Genomic DNA, 24,721 nt, shown 5'->3' with positions numbered 1-24,721 from the left:
AATTTGTGGTTGCCATGCAAGGTGAGTTTGAAATGTCAATGATGGAGGAGCTTTCATTCTTTCTTGGACTGCAGGTCAAGCAATACAAAGATGGGATTTTTCTAAGTCAATCAAAGTATTGCAAATAAATTCTCAAGAAGTTTGAAATGAAAAGTTGCAAAGAAGCTAGCACACCTATGCCATCAAGTTGCTATATGGATGCTGATGTGGCTGGAAAAGAGGTAGATCAAACCAAATATGGAGGGTTGATTGGTTCTTTACTCTACTTCACAGCAAGTAGGCCAGATATCATGTTTTTCGTGTGTCTATGTGCAAGATTCAAAGCAAATCCAAAGGAAAACTTGTTGATATTTTCAAAAAACCTTTGCCAAAGGACAAGTTTTGTCTTTTTAAGAAATGAGTTAGGTATTCTTGATTCACAAACTCTTTCTTAATTCTGCATTTATCCCTTTCTTCACTCTATTTGTGAAGACAAATAGGGGGAGAAAGTGTTGGTTTATGTGTTATGTATGCTGCTACTACAAACTACGATTTGAAGTTTAATTCTACTGCATTGTTGCTGCTACACTCACTTGAACTCACTGTTTTGGGCACTTTTTAAACTGGTTTTTCTGCTGGTTTGATTATGCAGAAAACTAGTGAGTGTGCCTTGATAACCTGCCACTATATATGCTCTGTGTTTGTATAGTTTTTGTTTTGAAGGTACAGGTTCAGATTCAAACAGATCAACACAAGCAACCAGGGATTTGTCTTCATCAAATAGGGGGAGATTGTTGATCAAGGATGATCTTGAAGCTTTGATGTCTCCAAATCCAGGGTGTTTGATGGAAGGCTGGAGTTGCTGTGTGTGTGGGTGGGTTTTGGGTAAAATATTGTGTAATCCACTCTTTGTTTGAATCTAAAACAGTTTGGAATCAAAACCTTTTTGAAAATATTGTTTCATAAAGTGGAAAAACAACCTGTTGTTTTGTCATTTCAATCGGTTGTTTATCACTTAGAGGTTTTTGAAAAAGGGTTTGAAACTATTTGACTTGGTTGACTTTGCTGTCAAACCAATTTAATCGGTTGTTTCGAGGATTCAACCGATTGTTTGTTGAAAATCCATAACAGAATTTTTGTTATGTTTACAAATCAACTTTAAATGTTTTCTAACTGAATAGGCTCCTGCTTTAAATGAATAGGATTGCTGTAATCTTTTGATTTGATCTTCATTAGGTGTAATCCTTTCTGTATCTCTTGTATTTCTGAATAACGGAGGTGTATGCAGAATCAAAGGTTGTTCTGAATTCTGTGGTGTGTTTGCCAAGAGAAGTGTGTGTTCTTGGGGTGTTCAAGATCACTTCTTTGGTGTGTGCAGAATCAAAGGTTGTTCTAAGTTCTGTGGTGTGATTTCCAAGAGAAATGTGTGTGCTTGAGGTGTTCAAGGTCACTTCTTTGGTGTGGTTGTTTGTAATATGGATTTTGATTGCATAGTAGAGATACCCAGTGGTTTCTGGGGACTGGATGTAGCTCTTGGGATAAGAGTGAACCAGTATAAATTGCTTGTGTGCTTTTCTCAGTAGCACAAAAATAAGAAAAGAGCGCTCCTTATTTAATGCGGCTCAGCACTTAAACGCATTCGTAAAAAACGCGGTGGCATTTTTTAAATTAATTTGATTTACAAATGCGGTTATTACTTTTAGCCGCATTTGTAAATTGAAGCGCTTGATTTACAAATGCGGTTATTTGAATAACCGCATTTGTAAATTGAAGCGATTGATTTACAAATGCGGTTATTCAAATAACCGCATTTGTAAATCAAATTTACCCTAAAAATTTTACGCGCCTCAACAGTTTCGTAGTTTCTTTCTCTTTGCGCTCATCTCTCTTCTTCGTTTTCTCTCGTTTTCGAACTCATTGCTGCACTCGAAGGTATTTCGTTTCCATTGCAACTGCATTGAACTTCATTGCTTTTAATGACTTTCGCTTTCCCTATTGCTTTCGTTTTTAATGGGTTTCGGTTTCCATTGCTGCATATCGAAGGTACTTTCCATTGGCTCGTGGCTCCGCCACAGCTTCCGCCGCCGCTGTCGTCGCCGCTGCCGCTGTTCCTCTTTGTCCTCTTCCACTCTTCTTAAATCATATACTAAAACCCCTAAAACCTTTTTGCTAATTCAGAAGAATATACAAATGCGGTTATTTGAAATAACCGCATTCGTAAATCGCATTTACAAATACGGCTCTATAACCGCATTTGTATTTCTCTGATTTAAGACTGCGTGTTGATCAAATGCGGCTCTATAGCCGCATTTGTAAATGTAAAATAGCCGCATTTGATTAGCATTTCTACGCTAGTGTCTCTTACCCTTAACTCATTTAATTTTTGTTTTTAAGTTGTTTTCAATTCAGCTGATATAAACAACCGATTGAATCACAAAAACAACCGGTTGATTTTCTGTTAATCAACTTAAACAATTTTAATTTATTGCTTTCAGGAATTCTACATCTGTGATTTGGCTTTGAACTTCATTATACCTTCAAAGTTTGTGAAAATATTTCATAAACAATTCATCCCCTCCCTTGTTTAAGGCTATATATTCTAACAAGGTCATCACTGAAATGTGAAGCCTTGAAAATGTGAAGGAAATTCAGAAGCTGATCGACCGACTTACAGCTCCTTCCAGATTTGTGCCAAAGCTGGCAGAAAAAACCAAACCTATCGTTCAACTCATGCAAAAAGCAGCCAAATTCAAATGGATAGATGAGTGTGAAGAAATATTTGTTCACTTAAAATCTTTATTAGCAGCGCCCCCAGTCATTCAAAAATCGGACACTTAGGGGCTAATAAGAATAAATCTCGTAGTATCTGAGGAGGCGGTCAGTGCAGCCTTAGTACAAGAAGTTGAGAAAGAAGAACGAACAATCTACTTTGTTAGCCAGGTGCTACACGACGTGGAGGTCTGTTACCAAATGTGATGGAGATCAAGCCCAAGAGAACATGGAGACCACTCATCAAGCTCAAGAAGAGGTGGAGGCACAAATGGAGGACGCCCATGGAGGTCAAAGTCCACCTCAAAGGATTACAAGAAGCATGTTCAAAGCCTTGGGAGCTAGAGGACATTTATTTTCTCTTTTTGTAGTGTCTTTAGTTGAAGGTGCTTAGAGGGAAACCTTAGAAACCTCTTTTGTTATAGCATCTTTTAGGTTTTAGTTAGGAGCTTTAGGGGGTGTATTAGTAGATAGGTGTAGGAGTAGAATAGGGGGTGCCAAAGTGAAGGAAAGGATCACACCTTCCTTGCCTTGCATTTTTAGCGCCGGTTCTAGATGGTTTTGGAGGGAATTTTGATTTGTTTTTAGCTTTCTTTTTCAGCACCTTAGGCTATAAATAGAGGTGCCTTCCTTGTAAAATTCAGATTTGAATTCATCTAAAGAAACTATACTCAAAATTGGAGTGAGCATTTGGAGAGCTTTTGAGCTTCTACTCTAGTCTTATCTTGAAGGACCATGGTTTCCTCAAGTGGCGGCTTCCACACTCATCTAGGAGCATCCATACTTCTAGTGGCGTGATCATCCAACCTATCTTCCATCTTCATGAGCATTCTCTTCTCCTTCCGTTCTTCTCTTTCAATTACTCTTGTTGTCTTGTGTTCTTGAGCATGTTTTGGTTCGGCTATTCCATTTTCCAGCACATGTGTTCTGTTTTTGTTTTCAATTCCTTTTATGTTCGGTTCTTATGTGTTCTTGCATAATTCTGTTCGGTCAATTCATTTTATGTTTCCTTTGTTGATTCAATTTGACAATATTTGGTTCAACCAAATGAGTTTGGGAATTGGTACTTGTTATTGGTGAGTTCTTGACTTAGAACCATGATCCAACTTCTAAGAAAGTGCCTCTATATTTTCCAGCTCAAGGTGATTCCTCAAAGTGTCAAGAATCTTGTTCTATGTGGCTATTGGAATCACATCATGTGGTATCATGAGTCTTAGGTTCATTCTTGTTTAATTGTTGAGTTGTGTGCACTTTAATTTCAAGAGCTCTTTATTTTCTTGCAATTTAAGTTTCTGTTTTAGAATTTTATTTGAGTATTCTTGCTGTTTTTCTTTTGCTCCAAGTGTTTGTGGAAAGGTTTATGGCACTCATAATTCTTATGAGTATGGTTGCTCTTTTGGAATGGCATTATCCTTCCTAGAGTTTACCTTAAGCTTCCTTTCACTTGTTACAATTTGTGTTGTGTCTTTTAATTTTTGAATCATGTCAAGTTTTGTCTTAGTCATGTTATTCCATATATGTCATTACTTCTAGTAGTACTTTTATTGTTTTGATTGTTTCTTGCTTTGGTGTCATATAATTTTCTGAATTGATGTTGATCCTTTGTGCATTTTCTTTTTTAGAATTGAGTTCATACTTGTTGTACCGTCCCGTATCAGGGCGTTGACTAAGTCAAGGTCAAAGTCAACAACTGGAAAGTCAAAGTCAGCTCGAGGTGTCGCCCAGAGGTAGAGACGCCAAGAGGAAGCGTCGCCAAGGCAGGACAAGACGTCGCTAAGGCAAGGCGTCGCCTAAGCGAAGGCGTCACCTAGAGGAAGGCGTCGCCTAGGTGAAGGCGTCGCCTAGGTGAAGGCGTCGCCCAGGTGAGGGCGTCGCCAGATTAAACAGTGTAAAAGCAAGGCAATCACGGTGTGGTTCCCCGATACCCATGGGTAGGAAAGACCATGGAGGGAGCGACGTCGTGGGAAAGCCTCAGGTCCCGATATCTCGGGAAAGTGATAAAGAGAAGGAAAAGGTGGCTCCAAGGCCATAGTAATAGTACCAGTGAAGGGCAGCCTGACTCGCGAAGTACCCCTGCCGCCCCAGAGACGCCTTCGGGACAGATACGACCCAAGAGGAAGGTCACGCCCAGGATAACCGGGTGCAGGGTGTGAGAGGAAGGCAGATACGCTCTCAGAGTAAGTGGCTAGATACTTGGGGGCATGAGTTGGCACCCAAAAAGCCACCCCTAGCGCAGTAGCACTCCCAAGCAGGAGGACCCACACGTAGAAACGTCCCCAGATGGGCAGAAACGCCCCCAGATGGGGTCAAGGCGTCGTGAGGCCCTCCACGTGTATGACAGCAATGCCGGAATAGAAACACCCTCTAGTCAGGTGCCAGGTAATTAAAGATATTCAATACAGTTTCCCTTTTTGGCATTCAGGTACTATTATGGCTCCCAAGCGTTTCAACGTCTTAAATGCGCTACGTTTCATAATTAAGCGCTTTAATGAGCGCGTTACGTTCGATTTTAAAAGCGCTTTAAGGCGCTTTAAATGCTGGGGGCAGTTAAATAGCGCTAAGAATGTCGGAAAAAGGGTTGGAACCTTTGGCAAATTGACGAGAAACTCTCTGGTTGCTTGCCCGTGCTTTAGGATTACGTACAAGTGACTGGAGAATATTTTTGCCTGAAGGAGACAACACACACACATATACACAGTTCCTTTACCACCCTTCAAAGTGCCACACGCGGTGCTCAGATACGTGGGTGGACAGTTTTTGGTGTTTCTTGCTGGCTGACTTGAGCGTCGGAGTGCAAACGGCCGCTAGGGCGCCTCTTTGTCCTCTTTTTTGCAGGCATTCAGTGGGAAGGAGTCCTTAGCTGACGATTGAGGCCACGCACGAAGACGTCCCGGTCAACCGGACGGAACATTTGGCGCCCACCGTGGGGCCGATATAAAACATCAGTCCCATCACAAGTTCGTGAAAATATACCAGGTTACGGTAGTGCTGAAGGAGGTTGGAGTGATAATGGCCCCCACCAGACGAAGATCAGCGCGCGCAGCCCCCGCAGACCTATCCATGCAGCAGGTCCTGGAAATAATGAGGGGGTTGCAGCAGGACATGGCGGATTCGAAGATGGAGCAGGAGCGCATGCAGGCAGATCTTGACGCCACGCATGAGCGCAACGAAGAGCTCCACCGTGCGAATGAGGAGTTGCGCCAGGGCCTGAGAAACGATAGGAGGCGGCCTGGGCATGACGAGATGGAGAACCACTCCCCACCAAGGGAGTTTTCCACTCCGTTCTCGCAGGAGATCCTAGACGCAGCAATCCCGAACACGTTCGCGGGACCCAAGGTAATCTTCACTGGGATGGAGGACCCGGAGACGCACCTCGCGGCATTCCACACGCAGATGGTCCTGATAGGCGGTTCTGATGCCGCCAAGTGCAAGCTCTTCATGAGCACCCTGACCGGGATGGCTATGGATTGGTTCATCAGCCTCCCCGAGGGCCATATCACATCTTTCCGCCAGTTGTCGCGGTTATTCAGAGAACAGTATTTGGCCAACAAGGCCCCGCCGCCGGTCTCCTACGACCTGTTTGACGTGAAGCAGTATCAGGGTGAGACCCTGAAGGAGTATATCAATCGCTTCGGGGCCCAGGTCGTGAAGGTTGGTACAACAGAGGAGCCTATGATCGTGTACGCATTTGTGAAAGGCGTGTGCCCAGGCCCCTTTGGAGAATCTATTATCCGAAATCGCCCTAGGACTTTCGCAGAATTACGGCGTAGGGCGGTGGAGCATATCGCTTCGGAAGGGGAGGTATGTGTGAAGCGCACCAGCACCGTGCCCTCACGCCCAAGGGGACCGGCGCGAGCTCAACCCGTTAGAGTCAATGAGACCACGACGGGGAGAAAGAAGCCAGAGGCGAGACGCCCCTACGAGGCCAGAAAACCCCAGCCTCGGGGCCCCGCAGGAGGCGAACGCCCCACCAGAGAAAGAGCAAGACCAGCGAGGTACAACTTCGTAGTCGAGTTGAAGGATTTGATCGCCGTGCCCAACATAGCCGAGAGGCTGAGGCGACCGGCGAAGACCGACAAGGTGCTAGGGCCCCGTAAAGACTCTTGGTGCGAATTTCACGAGGCTTTCGGGCACCAAATTGATAATTGCCTGTCGTTGGGCTACCAGCTAGATGAGCTGGTGAGGACTGGGTTTTTGAAAGATTATGTCGCAGAGTCCACCACGACCGCCACCCTGCCGTCGCCGACGGATGAGCCAGCACACGAGATGCCTGTGCTTGGCGAGGTCCACACCATTGCTGGAGGTTTTTCCGGCGGAAGACCCACCGCCTCCCAGCGGAAGAAATACGCGAGGGGGGTAAATTCAATCGAAGAGAGGCTCTCGGGGGAGCCCTGGGAGTCAGATATTGTGTTCACAAGAAGGGATCTCCGAGATGTGGTGCCCCATGACAACGATCCCGTGGTCATCTCGGTCGTCACGGCTGGAAGAAAGGTCCACCGAGTGCTTGTTGATCAAGGAAGCTCGGCAGACGTCATGTTTCTGTCGACTTTTAATAAGTTACGGCTGTCCCCCGATCTACTGAGTCCCTATACGGGATGTTTGTATGGGTTCGGGGATAACCAGATAGAGGTCCGGGGGTACCTGGAGTTGAGGACTACGTTCACGGACGGAGAGGCCTCCCGAACAGAGAGCATTCGGTACCTCGTCGTTAACGCCAATTCTGCCTATAATATTTTGCTGGGCAGACCGGCGTTAAACCGTCTGAGTGCAATATCCTCCACCCGGCACATGAAGATGAAGCTACCGGACCTCAGTGGCCGGGTGATAATCATCAGATCAGACCAAGAGGAGGCAAGAAAATGCTACGAAAACAGCCTGAAGACGAAGAGAGGCGTTTTCATGGTGTACGAACGTCCACCGAGCGCGGACGCAACGATGATCGAGGCGACGCCCGCTAGGCAGACCCCCGAAGAGGCCATAGCAGAAAGGGCGATGCCCGAAGCAGATGCGCCAATGGAGGAAGCACACGTGGAGGAGGCGGCGCCCGTAGAAGAAGCGGCGCCCGCCGATGAGGATAATAAGGAGCAACTCGCGACCAACATCCTAGAGAGGGAGATTGGCGGCAAAGTTTTCAAGTTAGGAAGCTCGCTAAATCCAGAAGAACGGGAAGGGGTGGCGGAAGTGATTTCGCGCCACCTGGATGCCTTCGCGTGGTCCGCCTCGGACATGCCGGGCATCGACCCCGATTTTCTGTGCCACCACCTCAGCATGGACGCCACGGTTCGCCCCGTGCGTCAAAGAAGGAGGAAATTCAATGAGGAGCGATAACAGGTGGTGAAAGACGAAACGCAGAAGCTGCTGAGTGCTGGCCACATTAGGGAGATTCAGTACCCTGAGTGGCTCGCCAATGTCGTTTTGGTGAAGAAGGCAAACGGGAAATGGAGAATGTGCGTTGACTTCACGGACCTGAATAAGGCGTGCCCAAAGGATTCCTATCCGCTGCCCAGCATTGACGCCCTAGTGGACAGCGCGTCTGGCAGCAAAGTGTTAAGCTTCCTAGACGCCTTCTCAGGTTATAACCAAATCAAGATGCACCCCAGGGACGAGAGCAAAACTGCGTTCATGACTGAAACATGCAGTTATTGCTATAAGGTGATGCCTTTCGGACTCAAAAATGCGGGCGCCACGTACCAGAGGTTAATGGATAAGGTCTTGGCGCCAATGCTCGGGAGGAATGTATACGCCTATGTGGACGACATGGTGGTGGCGTCGCAGAACAGGATGCAGCACATGGCGGACTTGGAGGAATTGTTCAACACAATATCTAAGTACCGCCTCAAGTTGAACCCCGAGAAGTGCGTTTTTGGGGTAGAGGCCGGTAAATTCTTGGGTTTTCTGCTCACCGAGAGGGGTATAGAGGCGAACCCCGACAAATGTGCGGCCATTATTGCCATGCGGAGTCCGACATCGGTAAAGGAGGTTCAACAGTTGACAGGGCGGATGGCGGCGCTCTCGAGGTTTGTTTCCGCTGGAGGAGAAAAGGGGCACCCGTACTTCCAGTGCCTCAAGAGAAACAGTCGCTTTGCATGGACTGAGGAATGCGAAGCGGCTTTCGTTAAACTGAAGGAGTACCTGGCGACGCCTCCGGTTCTCTGCAAACCGGTAACGGGCGTGCCCCTCCGTTTGTATTTTACTGTAACAGATAGGGCCATCAGTTCTGTGTTGGTACAAGAGCAGGGCCAGAGTCAGAAGCCCATCTACTTTGTAAGCAAAGCCTTACAGGGAGCCGAGACAAGGTACCAGGCGCTGGAGAAGGCGGCGCTGGCGGTAGTGTTCTCGGCTAGGAGGCTCCGTCATTACTTTCACAGTTTCACGGTGGTGGTAATGACCAACCTCCCCATACAGAAGGTGCTGCAGAAGCCCGATGTGGCAGGAAGAATGGTACGCTGGGCTGTGGAACTGTCGGAATTCGACATACAGTACGAGCCTAGAGGATCCATTAAGGGGCAGGTGTATGCAGATTTTGTAGCAGAACTTTCGCCCGGAGGTGAGCAAGAAGTGGAAGCGGGTTCACAGTGGCTGCTCTCGGTTGATGGTTCCTCAAACCAACAAGGGAGTGGTGCGGGAATAGTGCTGGAAGGACCCGACGGCATACTAATCGAGCAGGCCTTGCGTTTTGCCTTCAAGGCAAGTAACAACCAAGCAGAATACGAAGCCTTGATTGCAGGAATGCTCTTGGCCAAGGAGATGGGCGCACAGAATCTCCTGGTGAAGAGCGACTCCCAGTTGGTCACAGGGCAGGTGTCGGGTGGGTTCCAGGCGAAGGACCCACAGATGGCGGCGTATCTCAAATACGTCCAATTGTTGAGAGGGGCGTTCAACGCTCTTGAGTTAATACACGTCCCGAGGGAGCAGAATGCCAGAGCTGACCTGCTTGCAAAGCTGGCCAGCCCAGGCAAGGGGGGTAGACAGAGGACAGTGATCCAGGAGACCCTCAAAGCTCCGCGTCGATTCGTGGAAGACAACAGGGTGGATGTCCTCCAGATTTATGCATCAAGGGGAAGGCCGAGGAGTCATTCCTCATTAACCCAAGATACGCAGAGGGCGCCCCGTATCAGTATATACGCGGGTGTGTCTGAGGAAGAGCAGATGCAGGTTTGTGTCCTGTCCACGGGAGACACCTGGATGACGCCCTATAAACGATATCTGGCGGATGGGGCCCTTCCAGTGGACCCTGAAGAGGGTAAGAAAATCAAAAGGAACGCCGTAAGATATACCTTGGTGGATGGGGTGCTGTTCAGGCACGGTTTCACTCACCCTATCCTAACATGCGTCAGTGGCGATGAGTGCACCAGGATAATGGCGGAGCTACACGAAGGCATCTGCGGAAGCCATGTAGGAGGAAGATCCTTAGCCTCCAAGGTAATACGCGCAGGTTTCTTCTGGCCAACAGTGAAAGAGGATTGCGCACGGCACGCTCAACGGTGTAGGCAATGCCAAAAGCATGCCGACTGGCACAAGGCGCCGCCTGAAGAGTTGCGGTCCATATACAGCCCGTGGCCTTTCCACACATGGGGTATTGACATCCTGGGCCCTTTCCCACTGGCAATCAGGCAGATGAAGTATCTGATTGTCGCCATCGAACACTTCACCAAGTGGATAGAGGCAGAGCCCGTGGCACAAATCACCGCACATAAGGTACAGCATTTTGTGTGGAGAAACATCGTGTGTCGCTTTGGCGTGCCTAGGCGCCTGATATCTGACAATGGGACCCAATTCGCCAGTCAGCAGTTAAGAAATCTGTGCGCGGAAGTGGGAATCAAGCAAGTGTTCGCGTCGGTGGAACACCCCCAGACCAACGGACAAGTAGAGTCAGCAAACAGAGTTCTGCTGAGGGGGTTAAAAAGAAGGTTAGAGAAGGCCAAAGGGGCATGGGCGGAAGAGGTGCCAAGGATTGTATGGGCATACCACACCACGCCCCAATCCTCCACTATGGAGACGCCTTTCAGTTTGGTGTACGGGTCGGACGCGATGATTCCAGTAGAAATACACGAAAGCTCACCGCGTTTTCAAAACTTTGTGGTGGAGGAATCCAATGAGGAGAGGCGGGTAAACTTGGATCTGCTAGAAGAGGCCAGGGAAGAAGCTAGAATAAAAGCTGAAGCGATGAAGAGAAGAGTGGAGCGGCGATATAGCTCTAAAGTAAAGCCACGACAGTTTCAGGTGGGCGACCTGGTGATGAGGAAAGCCCACCCTTATGAGCTGGAGAATAAACTATCCCCCAAGTGGACCGGGCCCTTCAGAGTCGCTGAGGCTAAGGGCAACGGTTCGTATAACCTGGAGACTTTAGATGGAGGCCCTATCCCGCGCAGTTGGAATGCAGCCAACTTAAAATTTTATTTCAGTTGATTTATGTAAGCAGCATGTAACAGTTTAGTTGAAGGGGACGCTCTTTTTCCCTTTCGGGGGTTTTTTAATGAGGTCACCCTAATAAATGGAAAAACCAGTTGAGAAAAAGAAGTGCTTTGGTTTTCAGCCATTATTTTCCCTTGTTAGAAGTAATGTGATGCGTCGCCTAGGCCATGGCGTCGCCAAGGAAGAAGGTGTCGCCTAGGTCCTGGCGTCGCCCAGAAAGAAGGCGTCGCCCAAGTGAAAGCATGCATCGTTGGTAGAACGAGACGAAAGGAAGTCGCACGGTATATGAGGCATATGAAAAGTAAAGTGGCATTGTAAAGAATTATGATATTGGAAAATTGTTGTTACAAGCAATGTTCAGTACAAAATGCAAAAACACAAACAGGCCGCTTCTCAGCGCGCATCAGAGTCATCGCTGGAGGAAGGCGAAGCCCCTTTCCCAGCCCGCAGCGCTCGAGTAAGTCGTGTCCTCTTTTCTTGGCTTATTTTCGAACCTGCACAAGGGGAAAAGATGTGTTAGAGACACCATGAAGAATGACAGGCACAGCTAGAAAGTAACGAAGGTCGAAGTTGCTTAAGGCAGTGGTCCTTACTTATGTACTTCTCAAGAGTCCTGGCATTGAACTCCAAGCTGATCACCGTAGCGGAGTCAAAACCTCCCGCCTCAGCAAGAATCCGGCAAGCTATTTGATCACTTGGAACCAGATTCTTGAGGGGTTTGGCTTTGAGGGCCTTTTCCTCTCTCACCCAGTACAGCGGAAACCCATCGAGGGCGTCGGGAACAAGATCAGTACAGCAGATCTTGAAGAACCGGCCTTTCCACCCCGTGAACGAGCTTTGGAAGGGTGTGAAGAGAACTCTTCCGGGAACATTGCTGAGAGTTACCCAGAGGTTGTGTCTTTGTCTCTTCACCTCAAAAAAGTGAAGAAAGAGGTCAACCGAGGGTGCACAACCCAGAAACCCAAAGAGGACATCGAAGGCTTTGACAAAGGCCCAGCTGTTGGGATATAACTGGGCTGGAGCCACGCTGATCTCCCTCAGCAGTTCCTTCTCGAACCGGGAGAAGGGTAAGCGCACCCCGATGGTCTTGAACACCACCTGGTAAAAGTAAAAGAAAGGGACCCCGTCGTTCGCTCGTCCGTCGCCACACACTGGCTCCCCCAGAGTGCAAGGGAGCACAGCAATGTCGTCATCGTGCCTCCTCGCGAAGGCCCGATGGTCGTAAGAACACAACTCCCCTTTGTGTTCCCGTACGGCTCTAATGGAGAGCAAGCATGAACACTCATCAAGAAGTTCACTCGAGGCCCAAGGGTACAAGTCTTTGGGACGGACCCTGGAGGAAGCATCGTGAGAAGACATTCTTTAACAAGATCAAGATGGCTGGAAATGCAAGAGTTAAGCGAGGGGAGCAGTTAGAACAGCCCTTCGACAGAGAAGAAAGGGTGCAAGAAGAAGGGGTGCAAGAAGAAAGGGTGCAAGAAGAAAGAACGCAAGTAGGTTATGAAGAGTGAGAAAATGGTGAAGATAGTTCCAGAGTTTGAAGAGTTAAATAAAGCGGTTAGAGCGCCAAACGACGCGAACGGATGCACCGTGCGATTGATACACGTGGCAGAAGGTGAAAGGATGACGCTGGCACCACTGGTTTAAATCAGAAAACGTCGTATCAGCAGAATATCCAGTGGTACGATGCGCCGTCGAAAATGAGCCAGGGGTACAGCAGGAGTCAGAAAATGAAATGACTAGATACCCCACCGACCATGTAAGCAGCGCCACGTGGATCAAGTTGAATGACAGAAGGTCCCATCAGCTGTACAAGGAGCGCCACGTGGATGGCACAGGCAAAGCCTTGGGCTCTTCGCTGTTATTAGGCGTTGACCAAGGCAAGAATTAAAGTCAATGTTGAAGTATAGGTAACGCCCGAGGCGTTGCCAGGAAAGACGTAAAGGGCGACGACAGACGAGAAGTCGCGGGCGTCGCCAACCCAAATACCGACTGGCATTACCTCCCCGATACCCACAGGTAGGAAAGACTGAGGAGGGAGAGAAAATCAGAGAAAGGCAAAGTAGTTGCAGGCGTCGCCTCCCCGATACCCACAAGTAGGAAAGACTGTGGAGGGAGACGAGACCGTCAAGCGCCAGCGAGTCACTGGCGGGGTGTTCCCCGATACCTATGGGCAGGAAAGACCATGGAGGGAACAAACACCCCACAGCTCTCAGCGTTTTAGACACCCGGGGACGATACGGTGCTGCTTTGGCAGGCCTCTCCTTAGGCGTGGGCGCCGAGTGCTAAAAGATCAAAGAAAGAGCCTTTCGGTATCAGAGTCGTCCCGTGGACGATACGGCGCCACTCAGTGAGCCTCTCCATGGGCGTAAGGGTTGGCGAGCGACCTTACCTCATCGTACCAAACCGCCCAATGAAGTGTGAGAAACGGGCGGGATACAGATAAAATAAGTAAAGCGTACGAAGGGAAGAGATGAGAACGAGATCGCATAGGCGGAGTCGTATGTAAAAAAAAATAAAATAAAATAAGGACAACCATGCGAGTGTCCCGAATCAATAACAAGAGTGTGGATAGTTCAAAGAATTACAAGTTTTTGGCAGATGAAATTAAAAAGCGAAGGTAAAAGAATGAAGAGTTAAGCTTGAAGAGGAAGGTGGCGGATGAGGGGCAGCAGTTCAATCGTTCAAATCCATGGGCACGACCTTCCCGTCGACTACGTGGTGTGTGGGGTCGCAGTTTGAAAGGTTGACGCCGGGATTCTCGCAGGACGCCTGGGACAGGGCTTCTTGGAACCCCTCCTCGAAGGTGCCCGCCATCTCCTGGATAAGGGACGTTTTCTCCTTCTCCAGCTCCTCAATGGCGGCGTCTCCGGAGGCCACCTGTTTCTCCAAAGCCTCTTTCTCCATACGAAGCCGGCTAACCTCGACCTGCAACTCGTCGTAGTCAACTCGGAGAAGGCCCATAGCTTTGGCCTGCGTGGCCATTTCCTCCTCTATTCGTTCCACCTTGGCAGTTTGTTCACAGCAGCGGTCCTTCAGGTCCTTTTGGGTTTCCGCGTCTGCTTTGACCAATTCCTGAAGACCCGCTACCTGTACTTGGAGAGCAACTTCACGGGCGTAGAAGTCAGCCTGGAGCTCCAAGGCCTCTGCCAATTTCCTCTCAGCTTCTGCCCTGGACTCTTGTGCTTGGTTCAGAGAGGAACAATAAGCCTCGTTCTGGCGTCCCAGGGCCTTCATCTCCTCCTCCAGGGTGGTTGCTTTCGTTTCCAAGGCCTGGAGGGTTTGGGTTTGCAAGACAGCGTTTCTGGCCTGGGAGCGCCATTCAAGAGCCACCGCCAAGAAGGCCCCCAGATAGAAAGGCATACCTTCCCTCCTGTCGGTACCTTCCGGCATAGTCCCGCCACTTAAACCCCTCATCAGATGCATGATTGGAGGGGGGATGGCAATGAAGTCGGGGGCGGCAGCATCGGGAGCTGGGGAAGCAGTGGTTTCTGGCGGCGGAAGAGGCGACGCAGATTCAGCACCTTCGCCCCTTTCCTCTTGGAGAATCATAGGAGGGAGTGAGGTTGCGCTTGGAGGGTTGTCCATAAAGGGGTTCCCTCCCTGCGGCGGCGTCTCTACCAAAAGAGGAACCCGCGCGGATTTTCTCCTCTTGAAGGGTGCCACGCCTTCTGATTCCTCATCATCTGACAGAATCTCCAAAACCCTTTTTCCTTTGTCGAGGGGGGTTGGAGCCGGTGACGAGGCCGCAGCTAGGGGCACAGCGGCGATAGGCGAAGGAGAGTTGGGAGTTGGAAGCACGTCAGAGCCAGGTGGAGACGTCGGAGATGGGCTAGAAGCACCCTCAGCAGTGACTGGCGGCGGCGGTGTCGGAGCCGGCGAGAGAATCGGATTGGCAGTAGGGCTGGAGGAGGCGCCTGCCTTGGCGGCACGAGCCTCCTTCAGTGCTTTCGCCAACATCGTTCTTTTGGAAACACCCATCACCGATCCTACACCAAGGCAGACCAAACGGCAAGGATTAGTACTAAAACAGCTATGCAAATTCACGATACGCGAAGAGACGCGAAATGCAAGTAACATGGTACAAGTGTAAAACAAGCATAATAGTATGGGGAAACAAACGATCGATAGCAGGCTGTTCATAGCAAGAAAGATGAGGGGAGAGCCCCTTACCAAAATAGGTGGTCAGGGCGTGGGCATTGTACTCGCTAGCGACCAGCTTCAAGGTATCAAAGACGATCCCCAACCCCGCCAAGGCTTTGCTTACCTCCCTATCGGCGGGGGATAGCTCTTCCAAGGTTTTGGCCCTGAGCAATTTGGGGCGTTCCGTCCAGTAAAGGGGGAAGCCATCCAAAGCTGTTGGATCATGCTTGGCGCAGCACACCCTGAAGAACTTCCCTTTCCAGTTCTTGTAAGAATTCTGGAAGAGGGAGAGGAGGATCCTGCCAGCGATCCCGGAAAAGCTTACCCAGAAGCTTTTCCCCTGTTTTTTCACCTCAAAAAAATGCAGGAAGACATCTACGGAAGGAGGAATGCCCAAGTATCCACAAAGAATTTGAAAGCCCCTCACAAATGCCCAGCTGTTGGGATGAAGCTGGGCGGGGGCAGTGTTGATTTCAGTAAGAAGCTCCCGTTCAGAGGGAGTGAACGGGAGACGCACTCCTACGCGCTTGAACACGGTCTGGTACAGGAAGAAGAAGGGTTTCCCCTTTCTAGGTCTGTCGTCCAAACAAACAGGTTCCCCAGGCCTGCCGGGACGGACGGATATGTGGGCGTCGTGTGTGCGGCAGAAGGCGTTAAAGCTGTACAAATGGGGATCCCCCCGGTGAGCTTCCAGGTCCTGGAAAGAAGTCAGGCTGGTGCATTCACTCAGGAGCTCATCGGAGGCCCAGGGGTAGAAGGCTTTGTAGTTGGACTTGGGGGTCGTAGGGGAAGAATCAGGCTCCGCGTTCGCGCGCGTCATGGTGAAAATAGATAGCTGGAGAAAGAAGAGAGGAAAGAGGGTTTAGCAAGTTTAGCCATGGCAAGAAGGGGAAAGAACCCCAGGAAGCGTCACCCACGCGAGAAAAATCAGAGGAGGAAGAAGAAGCGGAGAAATGCAGTAATACGTGAATAACAACAGTCCCAGGCAGTTCAATAAATCAATCTAATGCGATGAAGGGAAAAGGTCGTGAGTATCCGAGATCGTACCTTTGCTATTGGAATGGAGGCAGCAGAAGGGCACAGGGAGGAGAGAATCGCAGTTGCAGAGAAAAAGGTTTTCGAAGGCGATGAACAGTGCGGAGTTGCAGAGCGAATGAATGTAACAGTAGGGTGAGCGCGGGGTTTGGAGTAACTTAAACGTTACATTTCGCAACTCAAGAGGCGCTAACCTAGGGCCGTGGGATCGTGCCACGCGTCAGAGGATCAATTGCTCAAAGAGAAGCGCGAAGGTCTCTAAAGGAGGTCCGCGCGATGGGCCACGTGGCGCGCGATAAAGGGTAGCCCAAAAGGTGTAATCATCCCCATTGCAGGGAATGTCCAATCGGTCATTAAGAATACCCCCGTGGTTCAGATAATGTCGCGTCAGTAATTCGAAAATTTGCTGAGTCAGCAGAGAATGACACGTCATCAAGAAAGCACGTGGATGGCGGGGGCAAGGCTTTAGTCTTTGCGCTGAAGACAAGTCTTCGGCTTAAGACTGGGGGGCTTGTGTACCGTCCCGTATCAGGGCGTTGACTAAGTCAAGGTCAAAGTCAACAACTGGAAAGTCAAAGTCAGCTCGAGGTGTCGCCCAGAGGTAGAGACGCCAAGAGGAAGCGTCGCCAAGGCAGGACAAGACGTCTCTAAGGCAAGGCGTCGCCTAAGCGAAGGCGTCGCCTAGAGGAAGGCGTCGCCTAGGTGAAGGCGTCGCCTAGGTGAAGGCGTCGCCCAGGTGAGGGCGTCGCCAGATTAAACAGTGTAAAAGCAAGGCAATCACGGTGTGGTTCCCCGATACCCATGGGTAGGAAAGACCATGGAGGGAGCGACGTCGTGGGAAAGCCTCAGGTCCCGATATCTCGGGAAAGTGATAAAGAGAAGGAAAAGGTGGCTCCAAGGCCATAGTAATAGTACCAGTGAAGGGCAGCCTGACTCGCGAAGTACCCCTGCCGCCCCAGAGACGCCTTCGGGACAGATACGACCCAAGAGGAAGGTCACGCCCAGGATAACCGGGTGCAGGGTGTGAGAGGAAGGCAGATACGCTCTCAGAGTAAGTGGCTAGATACTTGGGGGCATGAGTTGGCACCCAAAAAGCCACCCCTAGCGCAGTAGCACTCCCAAGCAGGAGGACCCACACGTAGAAACGTCCCCAGATGGGCAGAAACGCCCCCAGATGGGGTCAAGGCGTCGTGAGGCCCTCCACGTGTATGACAGCAATGCCGGAATAGAAACACCCTCTAGTCAGGTGCCAGGTAATTAAAGATATTCAATACAGTTTCCCTTTTTGGCATTCAGGTACTATTATGGCTCCCAAGCGTTTCAACGTCTTAAATGCGCTACGTTTCATAATTAAGCGCTTTAATGAGCGCGTTACGTTCGATTTTAAAAGCGCTTTAAGGCGCTTTAAATGCTGGGGGCAGTTAAATAGCGTTGAGAATGTCGGAAAAAGGGTTGGAACCTTTGGCAAATTGACGAGAAACTCTCTGGTTGCTTGCCCGTGCTTTAGGATTACGTACAAGTGACTGGAGAATATTTTTGCCTGAAGGAGACAACACACACACATATACACAGTTCCTTTACCACCCTTCAGAGTGCCACACGCGGTGCTCAGATACGTGGGTGGACAGTTTTTGGTGTTTCTTGCTGGCTGACTTGAGCGTCGGAGTGCAAACGGCCGCTAGGGCGCCTCTTTGTCCTCTTTTTTGCAGACATTCAGTGGGAAGGAGTCCTTAGCTGACGATTGAGGCCACGCACGAAGACGTCCCGGTCAACCGGACGGAACACTTGTATTCTAGACCTATACAAGTTCCAATACATCATTTTCTATTATGTCTTTGCTAGTTCATCATTCTGTTTTTTATTCCTATTAGGATTCCTCTGTTTCTGAAAAGAGTGCTTACTGTTTTTCCTTATTGCAACTGATTTACGTACTGTAAAATTCTGAAATTCTGGATTTGAGATATTCAAAGTGTTAGAAAGGAATAGAAAAAAGAATCATTCAAAAATATGAAGTACACAAAAAATGATAAATAAAATAAAAAAAGTGTACATTCCTGCCGAAAAAAATACGGTAATCTGGCAGTGATTTTAAAAAATTTATTTCTCTCAATTGGCTTACTGTTTTTAATTGATTCCAGTGCCATTTTTGAGTTAACATCTTGAAGTTTCTGTGGTATAAATTTCATAATCCAGTTCGCTCTACAACGTTCCAGTTAAATCAGTGAATATCAAACACAGTTTGCATAAAAAAAAAAAAAAATTTCCAGTAGCTAAATTTTTTGTTTTCTTCATCTACTCTAGTGCTTTTCCTTAGGTATTCTTTTGTGTGCCTACTTTTCTCATTGAGTTCTTTATTTTCTTGATTGTCTTTCATTCTTATTCTTTGAGTTTGTCTTACATATAGTTTTCCTTTTGCAATTACCTTTCCTTGCTTATACCTTTTCTTGTTTGTCTTTATTGTTTCTTTGGTTTTGTGGTGGTTTGCTCTTAAGATTGGTGTGCTTGCTTTGACATATTTCATTTGAGGATTCCAAGGCCTCAAGATCAGATTGGAGCAAGAACATTATTTCTTTGAGAGTGATATCTTTTTTCAGCCTTAAGTTCACTTCGGCAGTTTCATTATAGCTCACTGTTTTTGCTAATTTTATTTTTTTTTAACTTGTTTGCTGTTTTGTGTGTTTGCTGTTTTTTTTTTAATTACAAATGGCTGGATTTTCAAGTGATGCATCCTACAAGCAGAATTCTCCTTCCAAAGCTTCAATTCTTGGTGAATTACATGAAGCTCAAAGAACAATTAGAAGGTTGGAGGAAAAAATGCAAAAGATGGAGGTCCAACAAACTAGACAATCTCCTTCTATCCATGATGGACATCATTCTCATAGACCATCTTCAAGAGCTTCTTCAAATGATGTTGGCCGTGAAGATGAGCATAGGAGGAGGAGACCTCCACCCCAAGTCCATGGACAAAGACATCATCACCAAGGGGAAAGAATTCACTACGGCAATGGCTTCTACCATGATGCAAAGTCCAAGCTTCCTTCGGTCAAACTACCTTGTTTTAATGGTTCTAGTGATCCAAATGTGTATTTAGATTGGGAGGCTAAGTGTGAACAAATTTTTGAGATCCATGAGATCCAAGATGAGCATAAGCTCAAGCTAGCCACCCTAGAGTTTAGTGATTATGCCATGAAATGGTGGCATGGGATTGTAAAGGACATTATCTATCACAAGGGTCCTCCCGTGGACTCTTGGAACTCTTTAAAGGATCATATGCGCGCTAGGTTTGTGCCCCCACATTTTAGGAAAGACCTCATGTTGAGACTCCAACGGTTTCAACAAGGCACGCTAAATGTGGATGAATATTATAAGGAGCTTGAGACGCTTGTACTTAAAATTGAATTAGAAGAAAGTGAAGAAGCCATGGTTGCTAGGTTTGTGAGTGGTCTTAGGAAGGATATCCAAGACATTGTTGAGTTACAAGAGTATTCATCATTGGGCTCTTTAGTTCATCTTGCAATGAAGGTGGAAGCCCAACTTGCTAAGAAAAACTCTTTTAAAAATGCTTCCAATGATGGATACTACTCCAAGTCTTGGAGAAACAAAACTTCTTTTTCTAAACATCCTTCCAAAGATTCTTCTTTCAAACCCAAGGAATCTAAGCCATCAACCTCTAGACCTAAGTCTCCCACTAGAACATCTAACACTAAATGCTTTAAATGTATGGGTTATGGTCATATTGCTGCAAATTGTCCTTCCAAACGAAGTATGTACATGCATGAGGGCATTGTAGTTAGTGAGCATGATTCGGATTCTCCAAAGCATTCATTGCATTCTCATACATCTAGTGAGGAAGAGAGCGAATGTCCACTTGAAGGGGACTTGTTAGTTGTGAGAAGACTTCTTGGACAAGTTTCACAACCTTTTGATGAAAGTCAAAGGGAAAATATTTTCCATACAAGATGTCTTATTCAAAACAACATTTGTTCCTTGATAGTGGATGGGGGTAGTTGTGCAAATGTGGCTAGTACAAGAGTAGTAGATAAGCTTGGATTGCCTACTATCTCTCATACAAAGCCCTACAAGTTACAATGGCTTAGTGAAGTAGGAGAAATAATTGTTAATAAACAAGTCCTCATCCATTTCTCCATTGGAAAATACAAAGATGAGGTATTATGTGATGTTGTGCCCATGGAAGCCACTCATGTTCTTTTGGGAAGGCCTTGGCAATTTGATAGAAAAGTTTTACATGATGGCTTTACCAACAAATTATCTTTTGAATTCCATGGTCACAAGGTTACTTTAAAATCTCTCTCTCCAAGAGAAGTCCATGAGGACCAAGTTATCATGAAGAAAAAGAGGGAGAGTGCAAAAGATAAAAAAGATAAAAAAGATAAGAGTTCTAAGCCTACACTCCTTGTGTCTAGGCGTGACATTGAAAGGGAAATAGTGGCTCATCATCCTCTTTTTTTAGCCATCCCTAGAACTCTTAGCATAGAATCACTTGTTGATAGTCCTCATTGCTTGGGAAATTTGGTAGAAGAGTTCAAAGATGTGTTTCAAGATCCTCCAAATGGACTTCCACCTTTGAGAGGGATTGAGCACCAAATTGATTTGATACCGGGCTCTTCTTTACCAAATCGTCCCGCATATAGGACCAATCCAAGTGAAACCAAGGAAATTCGCCAACAAGTTGAGGCTTTGATTGAGAAAGGGTGGGTGCAAGATAGCATGAGTCCTTGTGCTATGCCTATCATCTTAGTGCCAAAAAAGGATGGCACATGGCGAATGTGTTCGGATTGTAGGGCCATAAATAACATCACCATTAAGTATAGGCATCCCATACCTAGACTAGATGATTTGTTGGATGAATTACATGGTTCTAAAATCTTTTCAAAGATTGATCTTAAAAGCGGCTACAATCAAATCCGTATCAAACCGGGTGATGAATGGAAGACGGCTTTTAAGACCAACTTTGGTTTATATGAGTGGTTAGTTATGCCTTTTGGTTTAACTAATGCACCAAGTACCTTCATGCGCCTCATGCATCATGTTCTTAGACCTTTCATTGGTAAGTTTGTTGTGGTTTACTTTGATGACATTCTCATTTATAGCTTATCTTTGAATGACCATAGGTTGCATGTTAGGCAAGTTTTGGAAACCCTTAGGAAGGAACATTTGTATGCTAACCTTGCTAAATGTATGTTTGCTCTTGATCATATAGAATTCCTAGGGTTTGTTGTGAGTTGTAAAGGGGTCCATGTGGACAAAACAAAGGTGGTGGCCATTCAAAATTGGCCTACACCGAAATCTTTGAATGAGGTCCGAAGTTTTCATGGGCTTGCTTCTTTCTATAGAAGATTTGTCCCAAACTTTGGTACCATTGCCGCACCACTCAATGACATAGTGAAAAAGGATGTGGTCTTTCATTGGGGAGAAGCACAACAAAATGCTTTTGATACTTTGAAAGAAAAATTGACTAATGCTCCCATCTTGGCCCTTCCTAATTTCACTAAGACATTTGAGATTGAGTGTGATGCTTCAAGCATAGGCATTGGGGCTGTTCTCCTACAAGAGGGCCACCCCATAGCCTATTTTAGTGAGAAATTGAAGGGAAGTCATCTCAACTATTCCACCTATGATAAGGAATTATATGCACTTGTTAGGGCTTTGTTTACTTGGCAACACTATCTTTTTCCCAAAGAGTTTGTGATACATAGTGATCATGAATCTCTTAAATATTTGAAAAACCAAAACAAACTTAACAAGAGGCATGCTAAGTGGGTGGAATTCATTGAGCAATTTCCTTATGTGATCAAACACAAGCAAGGCAAAATAAATATTGTGGCGGATGCTCTTTCTAGAAGATACACCTTGCTAAATCTTTTAACATCTCAATATCTTGGTTTTGATCACATTAAGGAACTTTATCATGATGACCTTGATTTTTCTCTCCTCTATCAAGAGTGTCTTAAGGGAGGACACAAAGACTTTTTTATTCAAGATGGCTTTCTTTTTAAAGGAAAACGTCTTTGTGTTCCCCAATGCTCTATTAGATTATCTCTTGTTAGAGAAGCTCATGAGGGGGGCTTAATGGGACATTTTGGGGTTGCTAAAACTTTGGATGTGTTGCATGAACATTTCTTTTGGCCTCATATGCATAAACATGTTCATAGTTTGTGTGATAAATGCATAGCTTGCCGCAAAGCTAAATCTAAAATGCATCCCCATGGTCTTTATACTCCTCTTCCTATCCCTTCAATGCCTTGGGTAGATATATCTATGGATTTCATCTTAGGCTTACCCAAGACATCAAAGGGAAAGGACTCCATTTTTGTGGTAGTGGATCGTTTTTCAAAGATGGCTCACTTTATTCCTTGCCACAAAGTGGATGATGCATGCCACATTGCAAACCTCTTCTTCCAAGAAGTGGTTCGCTTGCATGGGATTCCTAGGTCTATAGTGTCCGATAGAGATCCTAAGTTCTTGAGTCACTTTTGGAAGACCTTATGGGGCAAGCTTGGAACTAAGCTTTTATTTTCTACCACTTGCCACCCACAAACTGATGGTCAAACCGAGGTGGTGAATAGAACTTTGGGCTAACTATTGAGATGCTTTATTTCGGGGAATCCTAGAGTGTGGGAGAATTTACTACCCCATGTTGAGTTTGCATATAACCGAGTAGTAAATTCTACCACCTCCCATTCTCCTTTTGAGGTGGTCTATGGGTTTAATCCCCTAACACCTCTTGATCTTCTTCCTATTCCCCTTCTTGAAGATGTCTTGTGCAAAGATGGGGATGAAAAGGCTTCTTTTGTGAAAACTTTGCATAAAGACATCAAGAAGAGAATTGAGAAGAAGGTTGGCAAGTATGCTGAACTTGCCAATAAAAGGAGAAAAGCATTGTTGTTTGATGAGGGCGATTGGGTTTGGCTTCACTTGAGGAAGGATCGTTTTCCTACTCAAAGAAAGTCCAAACTAATGCCTCGAGGGGATGGACCTTTCCAAGTCCTCAAGAGGATTAATGACAATGCTTATGAGTTAGATATGCCTGATACATTCTTAGGTAGTCATACTTTTAATGTCAGCGATCTAACTCCTTTTTCTGTAGGTCTCCAGAATTCGTGGTCGAATTCTCTCCAACTCGGGGAGTATGATGGAGATCAAGCCCAAGAGAACATGGAGACCACTCATCAAGCTCAAGAAGAGGTGGAGGCACAAATGGAGGACGCCCATGGAGGTCAAAGTCCACCTCAAAGGATTACAAGAAGCATGTTCAAAGCCTTGGGAGCTAGAGGACATTTATTTTCTCTTTTTGTAGTGTCTTTAGTTGAAGGTGCTTAGAGGGAAACCTTAGAAACCTCTTTTGTTATAGCATCTTTTAGGTTTTAGTTAGGAGCTTTAGGGGGTGTATTAGTAGATAGGTGTAGGAGTAGAATAGGGGGTGCCAAAGTGAAGGAAAGGATCACACCTTCCTTGCCTTGCATTTTTAGCGCCGGTTCTAGATGGTTTTGGAGGGAATTTTGATTTGTTTTTAGCTTTCTTTTTCAGCACCTTAGGCTATAAATAGAGGTGCCTTCCTTGTAAAATTCAGATTTGAATTCATCTAAAGAAACTATACTCAAAATTGGAGTGAGCATTTGGAGAGCTTTTGAGCTTCTACTCTAGTCTTATCTTGAAGGACCATGGTTTCCTCAAGTGGCGGCTTCCACACTCATCTAGGAGCATCCATACTTCTAGTGGCGTGATCATCCAACCTATCTTCCATCTTCATGAGCATTCTCTTCTCCTTCCGTTCTTCTCTTTCAATTACTCTTGTTGTCTTGTGTTCTTGAGCATGTTTTGGTTCGGCTATTCCATTTTCCAGCACATGTGTTCTGTTTTTGTTTTCAATTCCTTTTATGTTCGGTTCTTATGTGTTCTTGCATAATTCTGTTCGGTCAATTCATTTTATGTTTCCTTTGTTGATTCAATTTGACAATATTTGGTTCAACCAAATGAGTTTGGGAATTGGTACTTGTTATTGGTGAGTTCTTGACTTAGAACCATGATCCAACTTCTAAGAAAGTGCCTCTATATTTTCCAGCTCAAGGTGATTCCTCAAAGTGTCAAGAATCTTGTTCTATGTGGCTATTGGAATCACATCAAAATGGAAATGCATTTTCAAAATCATCGCATAATAGTCAAGACCGATCACCTGATTATGAAAATTCTGGCCAAGCCTGATTTGGCCGGACAAATGATTAGATGGGTAGTGGAATTGTCCAAGTTTCAGATTCAATATCAGCCAAGGGGGGCAATTAAATCTCAAGCATTAACTGATTTTGCAGCTGAACTTAGCCTCCCACCGAGGCTTACACTCCCCAATGGACTTTACATGTAG

General features: G+C 46.6%; 1 protein-coding gene across 1 annotated transcript; it reads left to right on the top strand.

Moving 5' to 3' along the window:
• Positions 1–146: 146 nt before the first annotated feature.
• Positions 147–24,721, top strand: LOC150026630 (uncharacterized). Its single transcript, XM_090303818.1, has 5 exons — positions 147–292; positions 20,766–21,409; positions 21,572–21,650; positions 22,086–22,513; positions 24,522–24,721. The coding sequence occupies exons 1-5, from the start codon at positions 147–149 to the stop codon at positions 24,719–24,721; spliced, it is 1,497 nt and encodes a 498-aa protein (XP_090159944.1).

This window comes from Phaseolus vulgaris, chromosome 6, assembly GCF_051622355.1.
Source record: "Phaseolus vulgaris cultivar YP4 chromosome 6, ASM5162235v1, whole genome shotgun sequence".
In the NCBI taxonomy this organism is placed as follows: Eukaryota; Viridiplantae; Streptophyta; class Magnoliopsida; order Fabales; family Fabaceae; genus Phaseolus; species Phaseolus vulgaris.
The sequence above is the reverse complement of the archived record's forward strand: the minus strand, read 5'-3'. Positions and strand labels throughout refer to the sequence as shown.